Source organism: Gambusia affinis, linkage group LG10 (assembly GCF_019740435.1).
Source record: "Gambusia affinis linkage group LG10, SWU_Gaff_1.0, whole genome shotgun sequence".
Lineage (NCBI taxonomy): Eukaryota > Metazoa > Chordata > Actinopteri > Cyprinodontiformes > Poeciliidae > Gambusia > Gambusia affinis.
In genome coordinates this window covers 15,459,346-15,483,338 of record NC_057877.1, presented here as the reverse complement: position 1 = coordinate 15,483,338, position 23,993 = coordinate 15,459,346, and the positions used below count along the sequence as shown (strand labels likewise).

Here is a 23,993-nt window from a genome sequence, read left to right as displayed (position 1 = left end):
TTCAGTGTTTGTTTCACTACTTAAACAAAAAACAATCACTGTCAATACTCCCCAGACCATAAGGGAGGATAAATCTCCCATTTCTGTGGTTTCAGGGGATGTTACAGCACTTTGTTAGTGCTACAACAAAGTGTTATAGCATTCCAAAGCAACTTTGTTAGTTTGGAATGGACCAAAGACATGGTCACTATAGAAAATTAAAATCATCAATTTGAATTTCATTTCAAGGGAGCTTTTATTCTAAGGCAACTCTGTTTGTCTTGATTTCCTTAATATCTTATATGCAGTGTTTGGTAAAACAGTTTACTTGTTGCTTGAGAATAAGTAAAGTAAACTGGGACACAATGTGAGAAGTGGTTCAGATTTCAGACACACACACACCAGCGGTCATAGATAGGTGTGTGTTTGTGGTTCAGAAGTTCAAACACCAGAAACACTTTGCTTTTTGACAATACAAATCAGTCAGTCACTGCATTTGAGTTTCCCCACAAGCGCTTTCCTTGAACTAAACAGATGTTTTCAAGCATTAAACTTGTGCTTTTTTGTGGAAGCTTTTCGTGGTTTTATCTACTGTATATTTATTTTTTTGGCTGAGCAAGGATTGCTCAACCTCCTGTTCATTCCAAGGCATCTGATAGCCTTGATTAAGTGAGTGACTGCAAACGTGAGAATCTGCCAGACTATCTGCAGTGACCTCCAAGAAAAAAGGGAGGTGAGTGGGTGGACTCAGTGATTATAGCACCTGCTCTGAGTGGCAGGGATAGCACGGTCTGAAAAAGGTGCTTAAAAGTGAAGTTTATGGAGATAAACGCATCACATGCTGTGCCAAGAATGAACCGTCCACTCCCGTGGGCTCCGTTCACGGTCTCACCCATCGCACTGCCTGACTCCACGTTTTGTATGAATTTAAAAAAAAAGAAAGAAAGAAAGCAAAACCTCCTGTGCTTCAGTATTCTTTATTTAGTGATGCAGTGAGTTCTCACCATTGTTATTTTATATGGTCTTATTGTCAACAATCACTCAAGTGCCAAATAAAATGTGATGAAGACAAAGATGAAATATAACGTCAGAAAATTAGCAAAAGTGGAATTTATATAGAAAATAAAGCAAATACATTTTCTTTCCATCACTTATGACTTTTATAACCAAAATGATCGGATTTTCAGTGACTGTGAAATCATTACATATACTTATATGTCTTTTCAATAAATAGATGTATTTGATATTAAATTATCCGCTTACAAATACATGGTCCATTCCACTCATAAACAACCAACAATGACCATCATTTTGAGTTATGACAACACCAACAGCAAAAATATAGACACTATAAACACACAGAAAGAACATCCTCATGTCTGCTGTGGGTTGGAAGGCACTTCCTTGGCAACACATTGATCCCTCTTCCGTTATATGGCGACCTGAAATTTAAATCGCAACACAAAAATGCATAGTTAAATATTAGCAGTTTCTGCACTTTTCAAAGTTTTATTTTTTTATCAAAATCCCATGGCGCAATGCTGGATCTGGAGATTTTATCACATCTTCACGTCTTTTCATATCTTTCTAAGGAACTCATGTTGTCAGCTTCTAAAGATGGATCATTACTGGACTGCCAAAGTTCACTGAGAAATGACCAGAATTGCCGAATCATGACTCATTTCATACGTCTTCTGAAGTTCGTCAATCGTGACACACATGTGAGCTCTCAGAACAACGTAGACAGGATCCTATTATCTGATTCCTGGAGATGTGTCAGTCTCTTCAATTACATTATTACCAGCTAAGCCCAATGACCATGAATGACCACTTAGGGAGATGAACTTGTGTGTGGCAATCACTCATCAGTCTGGACATAATTGCATCCAATGTGAACCCTGCTTTTACCTATGTTAGATTTAAAGCCATCACGACAGCAGAGAAAGAGGAGTTTTTAAAAATCACCTTAAAAAAAAAAGATGAGCACACATCCAGAATTATTTCACTGACGACATTCAGGGGCCTTCCTTGACTTCAGGGATGCAGTCATGTGCTGAAAACATCCGATAATGCTTGGCATTATCTAAAGTTGTTCATATGATTAAATTAAATTAATTATTTATTCCAGTTATAGGAAGAATGTAGAGGAGTGATACTGTTTCTAATGTTTGGCACACTTAAACACGTTAAGTACATTAAAGACAGACAACAATGGCCTCAAAGAATACAAAAAAAATTCTCAAGTGATTTCATTTATTGGGCAAAAAGTCTATTTCTCCCAGCCTGTTGCAATCGTAAGAAAGTAAATGCTCCCAAAATGTATGAACTACTTTTGTCCCCTGGGGCAGTAGCATGTATCAACAAGTGTTTGTGCTAAGTAGGAACAAGTCTTTTAAATTTCTGAGAAAAAATATTGTCCATAATTTTGAAAGACTTTTATTTGTAAATTTTTAGAATTTAAACAGATTTGAGGATTTTGATTTTCATTTATCGTTACTCAAAATCATCCCAATGTGCATGTCTGTTTTCTTATCCTAACAATTTAAGTCCAAGTTTGACTAATTTAAAAGTGTTTAAAGGTAAATGTTGAAGTTATGGTAGGAGAAGATTTCATTCTGGCTTGAAAACATTTCAGAGGTCAAGGATAGATCACATTCTATACAAGATCCAAATGTTGCACAGATGTAAAAAAGATATGCTTCTGATTATAGGACGGATCAGTCTTCCTCAGATGAACATCTGATAGATTTACTCTCTGTCAGAGAGTGACTCTACATGTCTATGTTAATCATTTCTGTTTTAGCGAGGGATGTAAAACACCAAGAGAAACTCAAGAAGAAAAAACAAATACTCACATACGAAACCTATGACTGCATGCAGAGCGGACTCATTGCTAATCGTGTTAGCAATCTTGCACACCTTTTGTAATCTAAAAGAAAGAAACGGTAAGATAAAGATTGTTAGCTGTTTCACATAACCTAATCCATTATGAAAATTAAAAGAATTAGCTCCTTTACAGAATAACAGCAGCTTTACTTCAACAAATATCGAGGACAAGTAACAATCATGATTGAACATATCTGCTTTAATTGCTATTTACTCCATAAGTTTGAAAATTTAAAATATCTCAGAGAAAGAAGCAACAAACACTGAGTTGGAAATGTTTTGGAAATGTTTTTCCCTGATTTATTTATTTACTAATAAGAAGTTATAGAACTAATCACAATTTCTAAAATTAGGGAGTTTATAAATTGCAATAAAATCTTTATTTTACATAATGTGACAGCAATGCTGAATACTGTGATAACAATATCAGATCAGTGTTATGTTTTTACTCTGTTTTGCACCTGCATTTTAAATTGTCTAATAATTTTTGTTTTGTTGTAACTAAAATCCTAAGTAGAGACAGACATTTTGTAATAATAGATACCTTTTGATTTATGTTTAAATCAAAATGTATGCATCAGTCATAGTTAGCTTTAATATGTCGACCACTAAAAGTAAGAACGCACAGCGAGGACGGTCAAAGTCTGCTTTACACGTAAACGTATTAACAAGTTTAATTGGTATGTGTGGCATTTTAAATTTTGTATTCAACAACGTAATGCATCCAAACTTTTGAGATTATGAAATTGCAAACATTGATTTTGCAATGCTGCTTGTGATTTGACATGTTGCACTGGCAATTTCAAAAATTGTTCAAATCTTGTAATCTATTTTTAGGGTATTTCATTCTATTTGGGTCCATTTTAAAAATTGTGAGACTAAGGATTGATTATAAAATGCATCCATCTACGGCTTTGTCTTTCTAATCATTGATGCGCCTCACTGATTTGTATGAAACTCCTTAGAAATTTTTTTTTAACAAAAATTTGTTTTTGAACAATGCTTTTTATAATACAGTGATTCAGAAATTCTAGATAAATCTTAGCTCACGCAAGGCAAAGCTGGAAACCACTATTAAATGGTGATGACCATCAGGGTGCCACTGTTTGTAAACTGATTATGCCAAAGTGAATAATATTAGCCTCTATGTTTATTGCCACTTATCCCAGTTCACAACCCAAAGAACCACAGGCAGAATTGAAAGCGGAGCTGGAAACCTTGCAAAGGTCTACAGACAAAAGCTCATCTCAGCTGGACAGATGGATTATGAACATGTGTTTTCTTGTTAGATGACCTCATGTCTCAGTCAGCTTTAAAGAAAACACACACACAACCCCCCCTCCTCCCCGTCCTGTTCGATTTAACAGAGATTAAAAAGACCCTCTAGGCTTTTATTAGTTGCAAAAGCCAACAGCTGTGGTAGTGCAACAGTGCCCATGGGTGGGATGACTTGGACATACATGCTTTAGTTACTAAAGGACTTGCTGAAATTTTTGGAAGACATTCCATTATTAAGGCGAAACCCATGTGTTCATTTTCTACATTTCTTTAATTCTGTTCAGGGTTGTGACCGACTGCTTTAATTTCTAGTACATTGTGAATGATTAAGGATGTAAGAAATTATATATGTATAAATGTACAGTAACATACAAATCTTTTTTTTTGTACCTCTGTCTTAGCTCTTGATTTTTATTATTTCTTTAAACTGCATCAGTTGCAAGAAAGATTGCTCTTCTTTAACATAAAAGAGCCAAAGTTTCTGACATACTATCAGCAGATTAAGCAAAGCAAAGTTTTAATAATTTGGACATAAAACATCCAAATGGTTCGGACCATGTACATTTTGTCCTGTCATTGTTCTAACAAGAAAAACAGATTATTTCTCGCATTACTTCTCATGTGGTCTTTAAGTGGAAAAACAGATTGGATGCCTCCACTGAGCATTATGACAGCAAAAGCCATTTTAGAGATAATCAGGAGTTAGCTGCTTTGTTCAAAATATTCATAATGGTTGTTAATTTATTGGCCTACGAGATTTCTTCTGTGTTTGCTTTTTGGTAAAACTAAAATGATTCAGATTATAAATTTCAGATAAAAATGACCTGATTAAATACAAAAAGGAGATGATGATAGATGATTAATTTATTAAGGGGAAAATGCTATCTTAATCACCTTGGCTGTATCTGAAATATACATGCCTCATTTGTAAAATACAGAATTGTTGTGATTAGCTACATTAATTATTTACAATTAATTAATTAATTACAGTTTAATTATTTAATTACAGTTAAACTGGCCACACCAACTAAGTTGGCTGAACTGTACAATCAATGACTTATGTAAGAAGAGCCAGTCTGACGACATGAGGTATGTTAAAGAGTTCAAACAGCAAGATGAGAAACAAACTCATCAACATTGTAAACCTAGAAAGAACTGCAAAGCCATTTCTAAGCCAACCAGGTAAAAACCATGATCCACAAAACTCAGAACAGTGGTGAATCTGCCTGGTGTGTCTTTCAAAATATCCCAAGAGCACGTTGACAACTCATCCAGGATGTCAAAATAGACACAACTAAAACTCTGCAGACCTCAAAGTCAGCTATGCTTCTACAAAAAAAGAGATCAGCCTAAAACACAACAACCATCTCATTTATGTCAAAAAACATCCTGATGGCTCCCAGGAAGTTTAGGAAAATATTCAGTGGACCTACAAGGTTATAGTAGAAGTTTTGGATGGACTCATCAGGTGTAAAACTAACACAGAGTTTCAAAAAAGAGAACATCACACTGGTGGTGGTGGTTTGATGGTCAGGACCTGGAAGACTTGCAATAATTGATGAAACTATGAATTCTGTTCTCTGGCAAAACATCCTGAAGAAAAATGTCTGACCATCAATTCTTCCCCTCATGTCTGGTTTATGCAGCAGGACAATCCAAAGGAGAGCACTAGGTCTGCTATTGAATAATTGAAAAAATAAAGTCTAGGAAGTAGTCTGATCAAAGTTCAGATTTAAATCTGGATCATGCCTCAAAAACAGGAGCATGAAAGCAGACTCTATGATCCAAAGTTCCTCCACTCTCAAGCAAAATACATAAAAATGTGGCACAGCCAGTTATTAGCATTGGAGGGAATTATTTTTTCATGTTAATTTTTTCCCTTGATAAATGAAATCATCATTTGAAAATTGCTTTTTGTATTATCTCTGGCTATTTCTGTCTTTTAAAGAAATTAAGTTTGATGATTTGAAAGACTTAGGTAGGCCAAAAAAGAAAAAGAAAATTTTCAAACTAATAAGATATTCAGTTTTTTTTTTTGAGAATGTGAGGCTTATTGCTATGACTTACAGTACTACTTAATACTGTATTAATAGGCCCATTAATACTGTGCTTGGGTGCCGTGTTAATGGGCCCAAGATGCTTGTGACCACCGAAGAGAGTTAAAATCACAGTTGAAAAGTGAAAAGAAAGTTATTTTGTCATGACTAATTTCATCCTCACAGTTTTGACTACCGTAATAATATCGACATGTCTGTTTTTAATATGATGCAGCCCTATCCATCAACATGTTTTATCTGATCTGAAAAACACTAACCAAAGTTGATATAATATATTCTAAGAAGATGCTTAGTGACCCATGCAGAAACCAAAAGTTCTCTATGTTGAAATAACTTGAACTTTCTGCCAACAAAAATGGTTTGCTCATATAAAATGTCAGTCATATTAATATCAAACACACATGTTTTCTCAGCCAATGTGGGATAATATTTTATGATAAAAAAATAGAGAATGAGGCACAAAGAAAGCTGATAAAACTGAATGAAAAAGTATACACACATGCTGGTCTTGAGCAATCCCTTGTGGTGTGGTATAGTCTGTGAAAGTGTGTTTTGCACTCCGACGAGAACTTGACATGTCCTGCTTGAGAAAAGAGAAGGTTACAGGTAAAATGAAAAGAAATTATCTTAATATAATAATTTTTAAGAAAAATACATGACCTGATGCTGAGCTATTGTTTTCCTTCTGCTTATCCCAAAATGGGAGTGGTTTTCATAAATCATGACAATTTAGACTGAGATCATTTTTGCCTAATGATTAAATATCTCTAGCATTATGGGAGTTTCCTCCTTCAAGATTAAAATAATTTTCTCCAGAGTGCAGAAGGGTTACTCTTTAGCAAGACTGATATGAATTTTATGCCTGATTCCTAAACTTGGGTTTGTGAAGTTTTCATCTGCTAATTCAGATGTTGATTTCAGGTCAGAAAACTTCTTCTAGGTGAAAACACCTAAACGTTGCAGTAGGCAGGTACGCAAGGACAAGATTTTGAAAGGCCTTTTACAGCTCTTTGTGTGCTAGTATTTTTAGAAGTACTACAAGTACTACACCGGCAACTTTTCACTGTATTCTCAGTGAATTGCAGTGATACACTAAACTCATGGCTACTCACCTTTCCCAGCCAGAATGCCAACTTCAGAGGGCTTTATTGTAATCTTTGCAACTGAGAAATCACCTAAACATTGATAAAACCAATGCTGAATTAGTATGCTTTACTGAAGGGAGACATATTCAAATTTTGAGTTTCCAATCAGCAGTCACATGTCAGGGTCAATAATCTGACCCTTGTGAAAGTTGTCCAATTCTAGTTACCACTTGATTTTTCCAAACACCTCTAGGTGTGACTCAAACGAAATATTACTGGTTTTACAATTGGTGACTGTATGATGCGTTTATGATATTTTTATGTTTTCATTAAGCCCTTTGAAATGTCTTCCTCCTGAAATGTGCTGTACAAATAAAGTTAACAAATTGATTCTATGTGCTCTACAGTAAGGAGCAACTTGAACCTAAATTAATACATCATGGAGGTTTTAATCTTTATGAAATCGGTAGGAAAGGAATTTTTTTACCTTCCTTTCATTGGCTTACAAAGAAATCTACGGTCTGCTAATACCTAAAAGATTAGTTTTTACTTTAATTAACCACATATTTTTAAGAATTATAGTTTCAAACTAATAAACAAAAACGTAACTACACCCCAAAGTGCCTTTTCTTTGTCAGTTGTAGACTTATTATTAATTAGTCAGTTTTCAATTTAAACTGAAGCAAAGTCAAGTTCTTAGTTATATAACATCTGAGAGTTTCTGCACCAACAATTATGCTTCCAGATTTTCATAGCAATAATGAAGTCTACTCACAGGTCCTGAGACAAATAATCAGCTTAGCTTAGCAATGCCTTCAACTTAATTCTGTCAGCTTCAGACCATGTGCTGTTCCTCTAAACTACTGCCCTGCAGCTAAGCCATGCGACCCCATTCTGACCCAAAGAACAGCGTTCACAAAGCTGTCTATGACTTCAGTATACTGTATCTTGACTTGCAGGAATGAAAATGTTTTTTCTCAGAGGGGCAAAACTTGGAGAGTCCTGCCAAAAGTTGCATGGGAAAAGTGCCAAATATGTTCTTAAAGTTGTTTCCCAGATAAAACCGTTGTGCAATGTCTGCAAAGGGTAGCAGAGATTCTAGACCACAATGTTTTCACAAAAAGGTTCTTTAGTGGAAGTTTTCTTACCTCCAAAATGCTCAATGAATTTGTCCTTCATGTGTGCATCTCTCGGGACTATATCTGAAACAGAAACTTGTGATTAGATTTTCACATCAGAACTATTTATCAGACCATCAAACAAACAGTTACTGATTTTTGCTTTATGCATTTTGTGATATTACTTAAAGTCTTCTATTTGGATAACATTTTGAGAGACAAACATAAAATAGTGCCAACTATTTGCATTCATCTCTGACCATCTTACATCCTCCTGCTGAAAAGAAATACCCATAGCATGATGCTGCCACCTCCACGTCTTATCGCAGGTGGGATCAGGGGGATGTGAAGTGTTAGATTCCTGCTGCACAGAGGATTTTGCATCCAGCTGAAAATGCATCTGGTTTTATCTGATCAGGGCATCTACGTCCACATATTTGTTTCATCAACTGTAGATCGCTGATACTGATCTGCGAGAGATCTCACAGTATCAGAGCTTTCTCTTTGGCTAGACTGACAGCTTAGATGGACAGTGATATTTTGGAAGGTTTGTATTTGTGCCACACTCTATTTTTGAAGTATCACTTTGCTGTTGGGTTCTAATTTTATAGCCTAACTGTGTTTTAAACTTTACCCCAACTTTTCCTCAACCTGTCTGCTGTGCTCCTTGGTCTTTGTGATGCTGCTTGTTGTTCTCAAACCAAACTCTGAGGCCTTCGAAGAAAAGCTGGATTTATGCTGTAATTTCAAACAGGGTGTATTCTAACGTAGATGTTGAGGACATAATATTTAAGCAAAACAATAATAAAACAATTTTCTTTACACATCACAATTACGCATTAATCCCAGCCATATACATTAACTTACATTACATTACAACATAAAAAAGTGAAAAGCTTAAATAAATGGAATAAAATGCATTTACATCTGTGAAGCTGAAGATTTTATAAATTTAATTAAGAATCTATAGTTTTAAATTTATTATAAGGGCAAAGAGGTAACCAAACTAGAAATAAAAAATATGACCTTTATGATTTACTCTCTACTGCAGTGGATTGGCAACCTGTCCAGGCTGTACCCTGAGAAAGACACCAGCCCACTGAGACTCTACAAGAATAAGCAGGTTTAGACAATGAATGGAGGGATTTGATGTCTACACACATACTTTATATATTATACTCAAAATTCCAAAATTAAATACGTTGAACATTACATTGTAACATGAAAAAAAATTGAAAAGTTTAAGTGGTAATAATACTTTTGCAGTTCATTGTATAACATGCAAAAGTCCAACAACACAATACCACTGTTGACAGCCTAAAGAGATTATTTTGGGGGGGTTAAATGCTGATCACAATAAGTCCTTGTAATACTTGGTTGATTGCACTTTAGTCTCCAGAGTCAGTAGACTGTAATGTGGTCACAAAATGGGAATAATGATTGATCTTCAAGTCTAAATATGAAGGTATGTTTATGTAAAATGAATCTTTTGCATGCGGTCCCCTCTATTTTCTAAAAGACTAACAGCTAAGCTTCAACTCCTCTGCTTCTACAAGCTAAAGGTTGCATCATCATCATCAAAAAAGAAAAAAAAAAAACAGATATAAAATGCATGTTTTTGCTTGTTTTATCTTAGTCTTACCACAGCTGTCATTCTGATGCCACAGCCATGGCTTGAGAGGAACACACAGGGAACAACTCCACAACATTTCCCCCCTCGTCCTCACTGTGTTTAAAGCCTTCATCATTGCGTGACGATCGTTCTTTCAGTGGTGTCACACGCACCAGTGCTAATATGCTGCCTTTAATATCCTCAAAAGATAAATTCCATCCAGCCACTGGTCTGAGAAAGGTACTTTTCTAATTGCGCAAGAAGAGGCCAAGACTTTCAGCTGTGTGCTGTCTGTTCAGCATCGCCACGGCATGATCTAACTGATAGTGATTATCTTAAACAAACACATTATGTTCATTTTATACACCACACCGAGGTGCAATTCTTGAAAAAAACATTAATTCTTGTCTATATGTTGATTTCAGTAAAGCCTGGAACTGAGCAGAATAAAAGCACATGTACAGACAATTAACTGGACATAATGCTGTACTTTAAGACAGTAATTGCAGAGTTCCATTAAGCTTTTTTTCATGTACAAGAGACCCCACATGCCACATTCAATATCTTTCAAAGAAAACAAATTTAGAAATGAAGCACTTTTAGGATACACAGCACACAAAAACTCACCCAATGTGGGTGAAAAGCAGCGTTTACAGATGTCATTCATGTTTAAAGATGATCAATGAATCATTCTGAATGAATCATTCATAAGTTTGGCCCCACGATGCTCCTCCTACCACATTTGATGATAGGTTCCTCTACTAATCAGTCATTCACATAAGGGATGATATGTCCAAAACACGTGAAGAAGACATATCTAATCAGAGTACGTATGATGTAAACTCTTAGTCTTGCACATATGAAGCTTACCTGTGTTAAATGCATTATATAATCATTGCAATCTGAACTGCACATGCAATTTGCATACTTATGTCAAATAGATATGGGCATTGTTCCCTTGGCTATAAAGATTTGCAGTCAGTAACTTGTCCAGATCACTTGAATTCACTTACAAATGCATATAGTTTCAAGTTTCAGTTTAGGGAAACCAGAGAAAAGTCCTACATTAGAAGAAAAGCACTGAGCAGACCAATGACAGCTGTCTCCAACAGTAAAATGAGGATTATGCTTTCATCATCAGGTCCTAAAAATAAATCTTATCAGCTTACCTATGAGTCTAGTGTTATCCAGCCTAGGGACATACAAAGGCTTTTCCCGGGAAGAGGACTTGAAGTCTTGTGCTGAGGTGTGGAGTCCACTGCCACAGCGCCTAGACACGGGCTTGTCCCGTTGCTGGCTATCCTTGATAACCTGTAAAATTAGATCCAACAAGGTCCTTCTCTCATTCTGCTTGACCTGTTTGCTGTCCATGCACTGACCCGAGGAGATGAGCAAAAAGAAGATGGTCAAAAGTATGTGCCATTTCCTCTCCACATGCATGGCTTAACTGTCTGAAAAAAAGAAGTTTGGTTGTTGTTAGAGATGTAATCTAACGTTAAACACTTAACAAGCTGCACACACTGTAATAACCTTTTTTCTGACGTTTCTACTTTGTAAAAACTAAAACACTCATTGTCTCATGTAACACACGCAACTTGTGTTTGCTAGGCATCCCATATAGAAATGGTGCATGACAGGTTACGCACGATTCTCTCTGGGATTCTATTTAGTTTTTCTTTTTCTTTCTTTTTCTTCTTACTTATAATAAAGTAAATGCTCTTAACTAAATCCAGAACTCACCGGTTGAGGAGAGAGATGCTTATGTCCTGGAGAGTGGACACAGTTGTCTTGAGGGAATTCTTCCAGGCGTTGTCTGCGGTTCCGATAAGAGAGAGAAAGAACAGCCTGCAGATTGTGCTCAACGCCGTCTTTCTTGAAAAATTGCGTAGCTATTTATACCGAGTGCCACCTTCTTGAATGTAATACAATCGATTTCGAGTGGGTGGTGAAGCAATGTTGACATCTTCGGAGTATTTTTTCCCTCTTCTGTCCCAAAGGCACATGTTCACTTTGGCGTGCCCCGCACCTTTACGCACGACAAGAAAAGTTTCATCTGCAATTGATTCGAGCCCATAAAAAGTCAGCGATCCTTTTGAGATAAAGTTTGATAGGGAGGAAAGACGAAAAAGCGCTTTACGATTGCATGTAAAATAATAATAAAAAAAGATCTTGGCGCACTAAGAATACAGGAGCGCAACAGCGCGCAGTGAAGTAGTTTTCCAAAAGGGAGCAACTTGTTGGATGCTGGATGCAGAGAACTGGAGAATCTGCGGGCCTATAAGCTTGCAGTCGAGCTGTCAACGTGCCGATGTTTTTGTTCACTGATGTCCAAGTCTTGTGACCTCCTAAGCGCTGCAGAGAATGCGCCTGCAGGAGCACCCATCCGGCAAGTTAACTCCCGAACAGAAATCTTTATTGTGATACAGCTTGGATGAATAATGCGAGGGTATGTAAGAGTCCGTTTAAAACTGGAATTTTTAGAGAGGAAAAAAACGAAATGGTTCCCTTTCCTTTTAGCTCGGAGCGAAATTTTAAAAAAATGTATATATATGAATTAATGCATGACATTTAGAAATAAAGTTTTAATTTTGTCCATATATCATTGATAGTTATATGTCAAATCCCATTTAAGAAACAAAATTTTGAAAGAACAGAGAGGTAGTAGGACATCTCAATAAATTAAAATGCCTTTGTAAAGTTAATTTATTTCAGCATTTACAATTTATGATACAAATTTATTACACAGAGTCCATATTATACACACAGGCTATATTTCTTGTGCTTATTTTAGTTAATTTTTATGAGTATGACTTACAGATACTAACAACCTGCACTGCTTAGGGATAGTAGAATATATAGAGGATATGAAAAATAGTTTTTAATACAGAGCTATTGTTGAAAAATATGTGCATGTATTTGCCCCCAGTGCTTTGTCAGAGCCTCTTTAGCATGAACTACTGCATCAATGCAGCTCTGCTGAGGTGTTAATTTAGCCAAGGTTGTTTAATAGTGGGTTTTATCTTGCATATCTTCACAACAGTTGCTGTATGGGGTTTAGATGAGGGAAGCCCAATGATTCACAGTTCATTAAAGTTGCCAATTAAGGCATTGTGAGCAGGGATTAGGTCTTGTCCAAAAATGAAATTAGCATCTCCACAATAGAAGTGCACTAAAATTTTCTGGCAGCACTGACTGTTGACCTGATAAAAAACACTGGACCAAGAACTGAAATGGCATGGCTCCCCTCCCCAAATCATCACTGACTGTGGAAACTTACCAGTGGAGTTCTGTGCTGCACCTACCTATCTTGATTTCCAAATAAAAGCCAAATTTTACTTTTATCTTAACGGAGGACTTTGGATACCTGACTGATAGTCCTACTTATTTTCTTTAAGATGGCTCTGAAGATGTTTCTGATTCAGGAGAAGCTTAACAGAAGAAATGCAATAGTTGTGTAGATGATTGTATGGTGGCTCTTACAGTATTGGCACCAGCTGTTTCTCACAAATGACTCTCCCTCAACTCTTCAAAGGGATTTGGATCACAACCCTTAAGCCTTTAGTAATATCTGCTACATGTTTCCTTCCACTCAATTTTCTACTAATATGCTTTAAGGTAGCCCCTTCTATATTTCCAGCAACTCCAGCAATTACGTTCTGTAACATACCCTCCAAAAACTGTCAAGTCCCATCATTATATAGTCTATGTTATTGCCCTAATAAATAATAAAGCCTTTGTTTTTTGTTGCAGTTATTGAGGCAAAAATAAAGAAACTGCTATTTTCTTTATTGCTGACAGAAAACTATTTTCTCAGAATGAAAAGGAAAAAGGTCAACTACTTTTTGAGCGATCTTTTTTTGTTTGTTTCAGATGCGAACACATCTCCGTAAAACAACTTTCGAAGTAATAATAAAAAAATACTTTATCTGTTTGATTTTACAGTGCACAGTCATAGACTCACATTCTTGCTAAACTCATTCATCTTTTTTGTGCATAAGGTTGTTTTAATATTATTTATTTGCTGCATAATATACAGCAGATGTGCTGTGCCACTTGGAACTGCAGGTAGTTTGCACTGCTATTAGATTTCATCAACAAAGTGTTTTTGCTGTGAAACTGTAATATTAAGAAATCTGTTTCTTTAGTTAGTTGCACCTGTTTTTATTCATATAATTTCAAACAAAATTTTCGTTCTTTGATAGTTATGTCTCTCCGAAAACTTTAAAAAAATAATCTAAAGTATTTATTTATTATTAAAACATATCTTCTAGATTTTAACCTGAATACCAAACATAAAGTTATTTTCACTCTTTAACAAACAAGCAAACAAAACAATCCTGGCAAACAATCCTGCCACGCCTGTCTACAATATAAACTTCCGCTGTTACTCAAACTGTTAGCGGTTACCATAGAAACAGTAAACGCAATTGGTTAGCCTGGAAACCAACGTGGGAACGCTGATCGCAGCGCTGTATTTTAACACAGTTTTGGCACTTTGTTTGATAATTGTTCTGCTTTACCCCCACGCCATTGATACAAAGACATGTCGCAAAGGTAACCTTTCCCAAAAAAAACCCTTGTGAGATTTGTTTTTACGGTTGTTTCATTCCCAAGTGTTTAGCTTCTCAAAGATATTTTAGCTAGCTGCTGATGGGAGGATTTCAGAGACACATCCAGGAAGAAAATAAACTACTTACAGGTTTGGTGTCTTGCCAATCAAAATGCATGTCAAAGCGTTCAGTTAATGCTACTTAGTTCTTTGTAGCATTAACTGAATGCTACAAAGAAGATTAAAGAAAGTAACTTTCAAAACATAAAGTAATCAAACATCCTGCTGGCAGGAAATCTAATGAACCACTGAGAAGATGACGTCACGCGTCCTACTGCTTCTTTATATGTTATTCACAGTCAAGTAATTATTTAATAGGAACTACGAAAAGTCGAGTGGAAATTATTTTGAGCTTTCTCTAATACTCAGGGTCAAGATTATTCATGCCGATTAAAATACATAAATACCTTCACTCCATTTCAAAAAGTAGTTTAGATATGCGTGTGAGATCCCTTTTCTGTTAACACATCCAACTTGTGTTCAAGTACTGACCTAAGCTATCACCTTCAGTGGAAATAAAATCATTAGAATAATTAGGAATAACTACTGAGGTACAAACCTATTGGACTTGGAGGTACTGGAACATTAGTGTCTCTGTCCTTAGTGAAGCGAGTTTAACAGCAACATGGATTTAGAGGTTGCTGACCTGAATCAAAGCCTTGAGGTTTGACTAAAATTTGCAGCTGCCCATATGAGCAAGCCAAATTCTTTTTGGAGAAAAGTTTTATGGTGAAAGAAAGACATAGTGGCCACACCAAATGTTGGTGAAAGGATTAAGGTGTTCCAACAAAAAAACAGTCATGCTGTCAAAGGCTCTAGTGCATTGCACAACGTTAGTGGAGTAATAAAGTAATGGATTAGAAATGTTTCACAAACAGTTGGATTAATTTGAATAGTCAAAAGTACTCTATGGTTTTATAACTCATTAAATCATAATTTGGCTCTAATGGAACTCCATTCTATGCATCTGGTATTGTAATAGTACAACTTTTTTGTTTTTGTTTTTTTCCTCCACTTTACCTTAATGTTAAATTGTATTTTGAGGTACAATTTACAATACACAGTTACATTAGGAGACTCTTTCCTGAAATATAATGTCATAGTGTAATATTTCTTGTCTTTCCTTTATTTCATCTCTATGTTTACGTTGTTCCAGTTCCTACAATCAGGTCTGGAAAGACGCCATGTCAGAGCTGAGTAATCTCCTGTCTGAAGAACTACCTCCTGAGCCCCCTCCACCTCAGCGAGACAGAGTGGTGTTCTTCCAGCGGCTGGCAACCCTTTATGTGCGCTATGTTCAAGTCTTCAGGCGGTTGGAGGAAGCCCACAACATGCTGGTCCACCCTCAGAAGAGACGACTTATTCTTCTGCTTCTCAAGGGCGTAATGGGGCGGGTGCTAGAACTGAAGTATGAAATGGTGGAAAAAGAGTTTTCAGAGTACCACTATGTGGATGACATCCTGCATGCACTGAAACTCACACCTGTAAGTTTTTGTTTTTTGAAAATAGGTTTATTTAGTTTTCATACACTGTATATTTATTGTTGATAAATCTCAAGTGCTGTGGAAAAGCTTTTGCCACTTTACAGAATTTGTCTGTTTTTGCTTTATGTCACACTTGAAAGTTTGAGATGAAACAAATTTTAATATCACCCAAAGATAGTCTGAGTCAACACAAAAAGCACTTTTAAAATTATGGTTTCATATATTAAGGAGAGAAGCTTAATGCAGTTAAGTCCTTACAAAAATAAAGATCCTGCTTAAAAATGGCTACTTTGGGAGAGTTTCGAAATCATTGCTCATGAAAAAGAACAAAGGAACATCTCACTTTTGCCACAAATAATTTGCAATCCACCCTGACAAGTTTTGGGGAATGTATTCTATGGACTCATGAGAAAAAAGTATAACTTTGTGGAGGGTGTGTGCTCACACCCTCCACACAGGGTGTCGAGGGGAAAGAGCGTTCAGGTCAAATTGACCTTTAATAGCGCCAGATTTCCTCAGTAAAAAACTACTCCATAAAGGTATTTCCGCTCTTATACCATCGCAGCTGGAACTAACACAGCAGTTAAGTAACTGACAAAAAACAAAATCAGAGGAAATATTTAACTGGACAATAGGTTTTCATGATACTGTATGCATTTGTGGAGGATAACTCTCAAACTCTTAACTTCATTGTCTTTTTAGGCTGCACTTGATATCCCCATTCCATACTTCTTTATCGGCGAGCGCAGCAAAGAAATCGAAGAACGAAAAACGATGCTGCTGGATGTCCTGAAAACAGCGGAGTGTTCAACAGACCTTGATGTAGGTTAAAATGACACTACTTGTAAATAAGAAGTCTTTGTCTTAGACTTGAAATAACTCATTTGATTGTGGTACACATGCAAGCATTTAACATTGAAAATGACATTAACATGAAACAGTACTTTGTATTAAAAGCAAGACTTAATATTTAGCAGGTCACTCTTTCATTCACAATCAAAGAATTATTTGTGTTGCTTTGTTTATCATGTTTGTGTTTGATTTTTTATTTTTTTGTGGTCCTTGCAGACTTCAATGGACAGAGTCATGACTGAAGAAGAGGCCATAAAGATTATTCAAATGGTGGAGAGGGCGTGGCAAGGGAGGGTTAGGGCGAAGTTAAATAAAGAAATCAGATTTAGCGATTTCGACAGACGGCACAGGGTCAAGACCGCTGGATCGGCTTTCAATGAGCTGGCCGCCATCCGCATTCAGAAGGTTGTTTCTCATCAACATTATGTGTTTCTCTGTATGGCATTCATCTGTTGGACCTTATTTATTCTGCTTGAACTTTATTTGCAGGTATGGAAGGGGTACTTACAAAGAAAGAGAACAAAGATTGCTCGAGATGAGGAGATGATTTTTCTTGGAATGGTAAGTCAGATGTATTCTGCATTTTGTTGTGTATTCTGAACCTTGAAATTATTTCATATTTTTTAAAGCTACCATTTATGTATTGATAGTCCACCACAAGGCATTACTTATGCTTGAGCTCATGATTTTTCTACTCTAAATTTTATATCTCTTTTTGTCCTAATTACCTTTCTAAAATCTTGGAACAGGTACGTTTTCTTAACATATCAATTATTTTTGCCAGGTTATGGATCCAAAATACCAGGTCCCTCTTTCAGCAGAGATTGATGCCCAATCTATTGACGCGTCCATTCGAGTTAAGCAAAAGAAACACGAGGAAGTTTACCTAAATGCATTAGATGAAATTTTGAAGCAAATACGAGAAATGGAGTGGAATGACATGAGCAAGACGATGAAAAATCAGATTCGACAGTGGTTTTATGAATGTCGGTGAGGTTTGGGCCTATGAATCCCTTTTCTTTTTTGCAGTAGGGTTGTATTTGCTGATGCAAAGAAGTATTTTAAAAATGATTGAAGTCAACGAATGACACTGATTTCTTATTCTTCATTATGTTTTAAAGTAATGCTACAGGACTATTTCCAGACTACCCAACTGTTGAAGAGGGAGGTTCAGCCATCATATTTGCTGAAAAAACCCCTCAGCAGGTAAAATGCGTCATGAATTAAAGGCAAAAATAATTATTTTCTGGATATTTTGCAAAATGCTGTTTGCCACTTTCAGTTAGTGGAAGAAATTGCTTTAAAAGAAGAAGAGGCAGCAACGTCCAAGTCAAAAGGGAAACCGAAAGGGAAGGATGAGAAAAAGGACAAAGGGAAGAAAGACAAGGGAAAGGGGAAGGGTGCAGAGGAAGTAAGTGAAAACATTTGAACTTGTCAATAGAGCAAATCTCACCAATTTATAAGTCTATATGAGTTTGGATATTTCCCAACAGCCTTAAAATCTCACTTAGACAGCATATTGCTTGTTTGTGATGATCTAATGTAACTTTGTTTGTACTCACAGGATGAGGAAGGGTTGAAGATGATGCCATCTGCTTTTCTTTCAGAATTGGAAGTGGCAAACAAAAGATATAAAGGTGGTTTCACAAGTAAAATTTTAAAGGAATCTGATGCTTGAAGACTGTTTACAGTCCCAAATCTTTATGATGAAAATATGATTTCTGAGTACACTCAGAAGTATGCTGGTGAGTGTACTTGCACTCACCAGCATACATATATTGTGAGTAAAAAAAAGACAAAGTGCCATAATGGTTTTCTTCTATGTTGTTCTTATCTTCCCTCTAAGTAGAGTCATGTGAAAGAATTGTTGGCATTACCGTAAAACTTTACAAAATATTTCTACTCACAGAGGTTTGGAAAAACCGTAATGAGTCTGAAAACTTCAGTCAGATTCACGAAGTGGAGTTGATTAAGGAAGAAATGAGAAAAGTCGTAGAAGCGGAAGTTCGATTACAGGTATTACTGTACCCCTGTCGCTGCTGATCTTATTTAACCATAAAACACAGAGTTTTTGTCAGCTCAAATCAATGCTTAAAATTCTTAAACGTTGATAGAAAACGTAATTCGTACACTTATCTAGCTGATCAATCAACCGTGCTATACTTCTACTGGTTTGTGTGAGCAAGGTATTTTCTTTTGTGCCAGTATAATTTTTAAGATTTGAAAAACAAAGGGATGTAACTTCACACAAATGTTTTACTGGTGTTGCTTTCTCCCCACCTTCCTGAAGATATGGACAAAAAAAAATACATCAAAAGTTTTTTCTCTAAACGAGAAAAATCCCTAATAGTGAGTGTTATCCCCTTTAGTTGAATTAACAGCTGCTATAGCTATCTACCAGTTGCTGACATAGGACCCATTCCTCACATTCAGTTGTAAAACCTTTGAGGGCTTTTTTGTATGTCTATTCTTTTTGAAGTTATCTTCAAAAAGATCTACCTAGCTACAACACACTCCACAGACAAAAAGTCAGACAGACAGATATATAGATAGATAGACAAATGTTCTCTCACCATTTTTTCCCTCTTTTACCAGGTTGATGAGGAGATGCGAGAGGAACTTGCTGAGTTGAAGTTGGCTGTAGATAAAGAGAAACCTGGCAAACAAAAAGGACCAAAGGTACGAACATTAAAATCTGATCTAATTTTGCATGCATTGCATTGATGTGATTATTGTCTTAATTGACTACACAGAAGAAAAAAGGGTCTAAAGGTGGAAAGAAGAAGAAAAAGGAAAAAGATCTGACACCTGATAGGTGATGTTAAAGGGATCACATACATTTGTAAGTTTCAAGAAAAAAAACAAAACAAAAAAAACACCAAAATAACATAAACATATTTTCTTTACACCTGCTAGAACCCTTACGTCTCTGTGTGAAGAGCTGGTGCAGCAAGGCTTATTGAAACGGGCAAAAAATTTCCGGATGCAAGATTTCTTGGGTAAGACATTGGTAAATGTATCTTTTCTGTAGTTGTGTTTGTGACGTTTACCTCAGATTGCAAGAGATGCGTGGAAACAACCAAACTCTTAAATTCATTTTCATCTGCTATCTAATTAGCTATGATGTGCTGCCCTCTTCTGGCTCCTTTGCAAGCTTATGTGAAAACTGATTGAACTAATAAGTCCTTATGAATGTGGCTTCTGTAAAATTAGTTAATAATAACTTTTTATTGAGGTTTAATATAAGTGATAAAATTACCTTCTATATATTAAATAGACTTCATTTAACTCTTAATCAAAAATAACAGGCAAATAACAAAATGACTGTTTTCTGTTTCCTTTTCAGGTGACTATAATTATCTTGGTACTACATTGAGACAAAATGACATCGAGCCCATGCCATCATTGTTAGATGTCCGTCAAGTCTTATCTTTATATGGAATTTTACCATTAGGTATGAAACTTATTTTAATTTTTTTGTATTGAAAACAATAATATTAATTGATGTAAACATGAATTTAAGACACATGTATGGTTTGAAATGTATGTGGTTTGCAGGCGCTTCAGAGGTTCATGAGAAGGCTCCTTTAATAAAGTCCATACTGCTGGTGGGGCCGGCAGGTGTGGGCAAGAGCATGTTGGTCCATGCAATTTGCCAGGAGACAGGGGCCACTCTGTTTGATTTGTCCCCCTATACCATAGCGGGAAAGTACCCAGGCAAGCCTGGACTGGCCATGATGCTTCATATGGTGTTTAAGGTAGGAGTCTGGATGCCAAAACATTGCTTTAATTTTCCAATATTACTTAGATCAGTGGTTGTCAAAGATTTTCTTCTGGCCATCCCCAGTGGTTTCCAAAGATTTCCTGGGCCCCCCTATGAATTACAATAAAATCCCCCCCAAAAAAGAAAAAAAAATCAACTGGGCACACACATCGTTCAACCAGACATAAACCTATACACATATTTTGTTTTCAAACTCCACTGAAGTTTATTTCACACTTCAGGTTGCAACAAAACAAACTACAAACCATCTTTACAGTGATATACTTTTGTGTAACTGTTTTTTTTTTTGTTTTTTTTTCATTAATCCATATTGCTTCCCGCGCCCTGGGGTCGCGCCCCACACTTTGGGAACCACTGACTTAGATATTAAGATTGAGGACATCCTTCAAAGTTGCTATATTTCTATAGTTCCATGTAACTCTATTTGAGAATGTCAGCAGAAAACATATAATTTTTAAGTATTTTCCACAGAGATTATTTGAAAAGGTTTTCTCCTAATTTGAGAAGCAGAGGTTTTCTAGACCGTTGTCACATAAATCTAAACATTTGGGTAATAAGAACAACATAAGAATCAAAGAAGGTTTTGCCTAAGAGTTTATGCTGTCAAAATTTCTTTCGTTGTGGTTTATTGTTTTTTTGCCTTTAATAAGTCTAATTCAAATATGTTCAGATCAAAATATCTATTTAGTCTCCAGAACATGTGAGATTTTTGGGAAAAATGATTAATTTTAATGGCTTAGAAACATTATGATTGCCAGAGATGAAAATATTTTATGTACTGAATGTTCTTTTAGCAGTCGGTTAGCCAAATAGTACAAAAACTATTTTTCATAGTTGATTTATATTCAGGTTGCAAGACTTTTGCAACCCTCTGTGATTTGGATTGGAGACGCAGAGAAAATGTTCTACAAAAAAGTTCCCAAGGAGGAAGAACAGGTACTTTAGATAAAAAAAATTAGTATAGAACTGTCATTGTAAAACAAAATATGTTGATTGATTTAATTTCCTTGCAGTTTAACTCTTTTGTGTTTATGAACAGCTGGAACCTAGGCGACTGAAAAAGGATTTTCCCAAGTGTCTCAAACTGATCAAACCAGAAGATCGTGTCCTGATAATCGGAACAACAAAAAGCCCACAAAATTCAGATATTAAAGGGATGTGTAAATTGTATGGCAAAATCATCCTCATCCCAAGACCTGACTACGGCTCAAGATACAGTAAAGACACGGCACACAATACGTCATAAAAATGATGAAAATTAAATTTGTAGTAACATGGAATAAAATAACTATTAATTCTGTGTAATTTTAGTTTTGTGGGAGAAACTTATTAAAAAGCAAGGAGGAAAAATAACAAACGCTTTGGACCTCACCTCTCTGACGAAGGTGACTGATGGCTACACTCCAGGCCACATGGTGCAGGTCATCAGCAGTGTTGTCACCAAGGATCGCATTAATGACCTGACAAAGCAACCCCTCACTGCTGATGATTTTATTGTACCACTTGCCAAGTTTGAGCCCGTACTCCAGAAGGATGAAGAGGCGATAAAAGTATGTTGAAGCACCAATATTTAAAAAGCAATTTAAAGCAGGTTTAGAAGAAGAATTCTGATTCTTTCTGTGGAATAGTTAAAGTTGTAGTTAGAAAAAGTAGAAGAGTTTTTAATATCTGTATTCAGAATATGATGTTTTACATTTTTAAGGGATGTATTTAAAACATTTTTTTTTGTTTTTCTGCAGAACTGGTATGCAAAAACACCTCTAGGAAAAAGAAGGATTAAAGCTGCTGCTGAAAAAGAAGAAGCACTACTTAAAGCGAAAGATGCAAAGAACAAAAAGAAAAAATAAAACTGCACAAAAAGTAAGGACATTTTGTTTGGTCAGTATTTGTTGCTATCACATCACTTGGCAGTAAGTCTAAATATTTGGAAAACCTCCTTATTTTTTATTTAAATTGTGCCACATTTTAAAGGAAAATGTGTTTGTTGGTTTAACAAAATGGAGTGTTTTCATTGTATGAATGTAAAACTTTTCAAAGCTCCACTGTAACCTGAGAGATATTGAGATGAGATTTCGCAGTCATTGGCAATTCAATATCTCCACTTTAAGAAACCGAGTTCTATTTTTGAACTCTTTAATGGTCACCCCACCATAGTGGGGCTTATCTTATGCTACCAAGAAGAATCTCCCTGAGTCAATTTTGGCCATTCATACTTCTCCAAAGGAAGTACAGAAAATATAGTCGACAGTGCAAAACGACTGGAGGTGTCAAGCAGCATTACGTTTAAAACCAAACCATACATTATCACCTCATCAATTCCTTAACCCCTAAAGACAGATTATACAAGTCAGCTGATGCAAGTCTAATACTACATCGCTTGATAAGTTATGGGCGAAACAGAGTTAACTGATTCAACTTCCATCTCAGTTTTTTAAAATCAACACAGACACATTTTTCCCCCTTGAGGGTTTTTTGAGTTAGTGCTTGAGTAAGTAACACAGCCATATTGGCTGTTTCACACCAAGTGGTGGAAATTGATCCCACACTGGTGTGTGATACTTCCGATCAGTCTGAGTCGGAAGTATTAGTGTATGGTGGAATCACCATAAACTATTTGTTAAATTAAATCATTAAATTAGTAATATGTCTTGTTTCTTCAGATTTCAATCATCTGGTCGAATAAGGGACGTCAAACAAGAGCCAGTTGTAGAAAAAGATGTTGGCATTTGGCAGCGAGGATCTGGCAAGTTTTCCCGAGGGCACAACCAACAGACTCAACTCTGCTGCCCAACAATTAAATGCCTTTTCCTTACAAATGTGACCCCATTTAGAGGAAATAAACAAGCTTTCTAATGGAGTAAGAATTTATCAAACACAAATGCCCTTATTTTTGTGTTGAATACATATTGTAAGAAGAAAATCTCACTTTCATGTTTCCTATTAAATATTCCAGTGAGGTTCTAATTAATGTCTTTATAATAAAAAAAATTCTCATATTTATTTCTGTGGTTTGTTTTGCATCTTCACACTGTCTCACATTTAATGATGCAGATAAAGTTTGATTTTGCTGCTATGCTTAAGAGTTCAATGTTGTGAAAAGGTATAAGCATGCATTTCTCTTTTTGTCCTGTTTTTGTTTAGTTAGACTGAAATATTTTATATCAAAGAAATTTTAAGATGAGACAAAGAAAGACAAAATCCAAGCAAAAAGCGGTTTTTATAGGTTTATAGGTTTTTTTATGTGCAGCA

General features: G+C 35.9%; 2 protein-coding genes across 7 annotated transcripts; one reads left to right on the top strand and one right to left on the bottom strand.

Annotated features, from left to right (window-relative positions):
* Positions 1–940: 940 nt before the first annotated feature.
* Positions 941–14,854, bottom strand: alkal1 (ALK and LTK ligand 1). Of its 6 annotated transcripts, none has more exons than XM_044129432.1 (8): positions 14,713–14,854; positions 11,756–12,041; positions 11,185–11,466; positions 8,434–8,487; positions 7,313–7,375; positions 6,700–6,783; positions 2,835–2,908; positions 941–1,421 (listed from the first exon to the last, which is right to left on the bottom strand). In XM_044129432.1, the coding sequence occupies exons 3-7, from the start codon at positions 11,453–11,455 to the stop codon at positions 2,844–2,846; spliced, it is 537 nt and encodes a 178-aa protein (XP_043985367.1). In that variant the 5' UTR covers positions 11,456–11,466; positions 11,756–12,041; positions 14,713–14,854; the 3' UTR covers positions 941–1,421; positions 2,835–2,843. The 6 variants fall into 6 exon arrangements, with proteins under 6 accessions (XP_043985367.1, XP_043985369.1, XP_043985368.1 ...); XM_044129434.1 differs by having other exon boundaries at positions 11,756–11,828; XM_044129433.1 differs by lacking the exon at positions 14,713–14,854 and having other exon boundaries at positions 11,756–11,828; positions 11,915–12,442.
* zgc:153738 (uncharacterized protein LOC558115 homolog) lies at positions 14,435–23,744 on the top strand. Its single transcript, XM_044129431.1, has 20 exons — positions 14,435–14,569; positions 15,781–16,108; positions 16,811–16,930; positions 17,177–17,365; positions 17,450–17,521; positions 17,745–17,950; positions 18,082–18,166; positions 18,243–18,371; positions 18,525–18,597; positions 18,870–18,976; positions 19,556–19,639; positions 19,714–19,775; positions 19,877–19,959; positions 20,307–20,414; positions 20,519–20,718; positions 21,594–21,680; positions 21,784–21,961; positions 22,056–22,294; positions 22,484–22,604; positions 23,405–23,744. Exons 1-19 carry the CDS (start codon positions 14,559–14,561, stop codon positions 22,589–22,591), a joined length of 2,469 nt encoding a protein of 822 aa, XP_043985366.1. The 5' UTR covers positions 14,435–14,558; the 3' UTR covers positions 22,592–22,604; positions 23,405–23,744.
* The last annotated feature ends 249 nt before the right edge of the window (positions 23,745–23,993 follow it).

Coding starts and splice junctions, on each gene's coding strand:
- alkal1 (XM_044129432.1), bottom strand. CDS start 11,455: ATGCATGTGGAGAGGAAATGGCACATACTTTTGACCATCTTCTTTTTG. Junction 7,376..8,433: donor ATTCATTGAGCATTTTGGAG/GTAAGAAAACTT, acceptor ATCAATGTTTAG/GTGATTTCTCAGTTGCAAAG. Junction 2,909..6,699: donor GGATTGCTCAAGACCAGCAT/GTGTGTATACTT, acceptor TCTTTCTTTTAG/ATTACAAAAGGTGTGCAAGA.
- zgc:153738 (XM_044129431.1), top strand. Junction 19,640..19,713: donor GCAAACAAAAAGGACCAAAG/GTACGAACATTA, acceptor TTGACTACACAG/AAGAAAAAAGGGTCTAAAGG. Junction 19,960..20,306: donor CCGGATGCAAGATTTCTTGG/GTAAGACATTGG, acceptor TTTCCTTTTCAG/GTGACTATAATTATCTTGGT.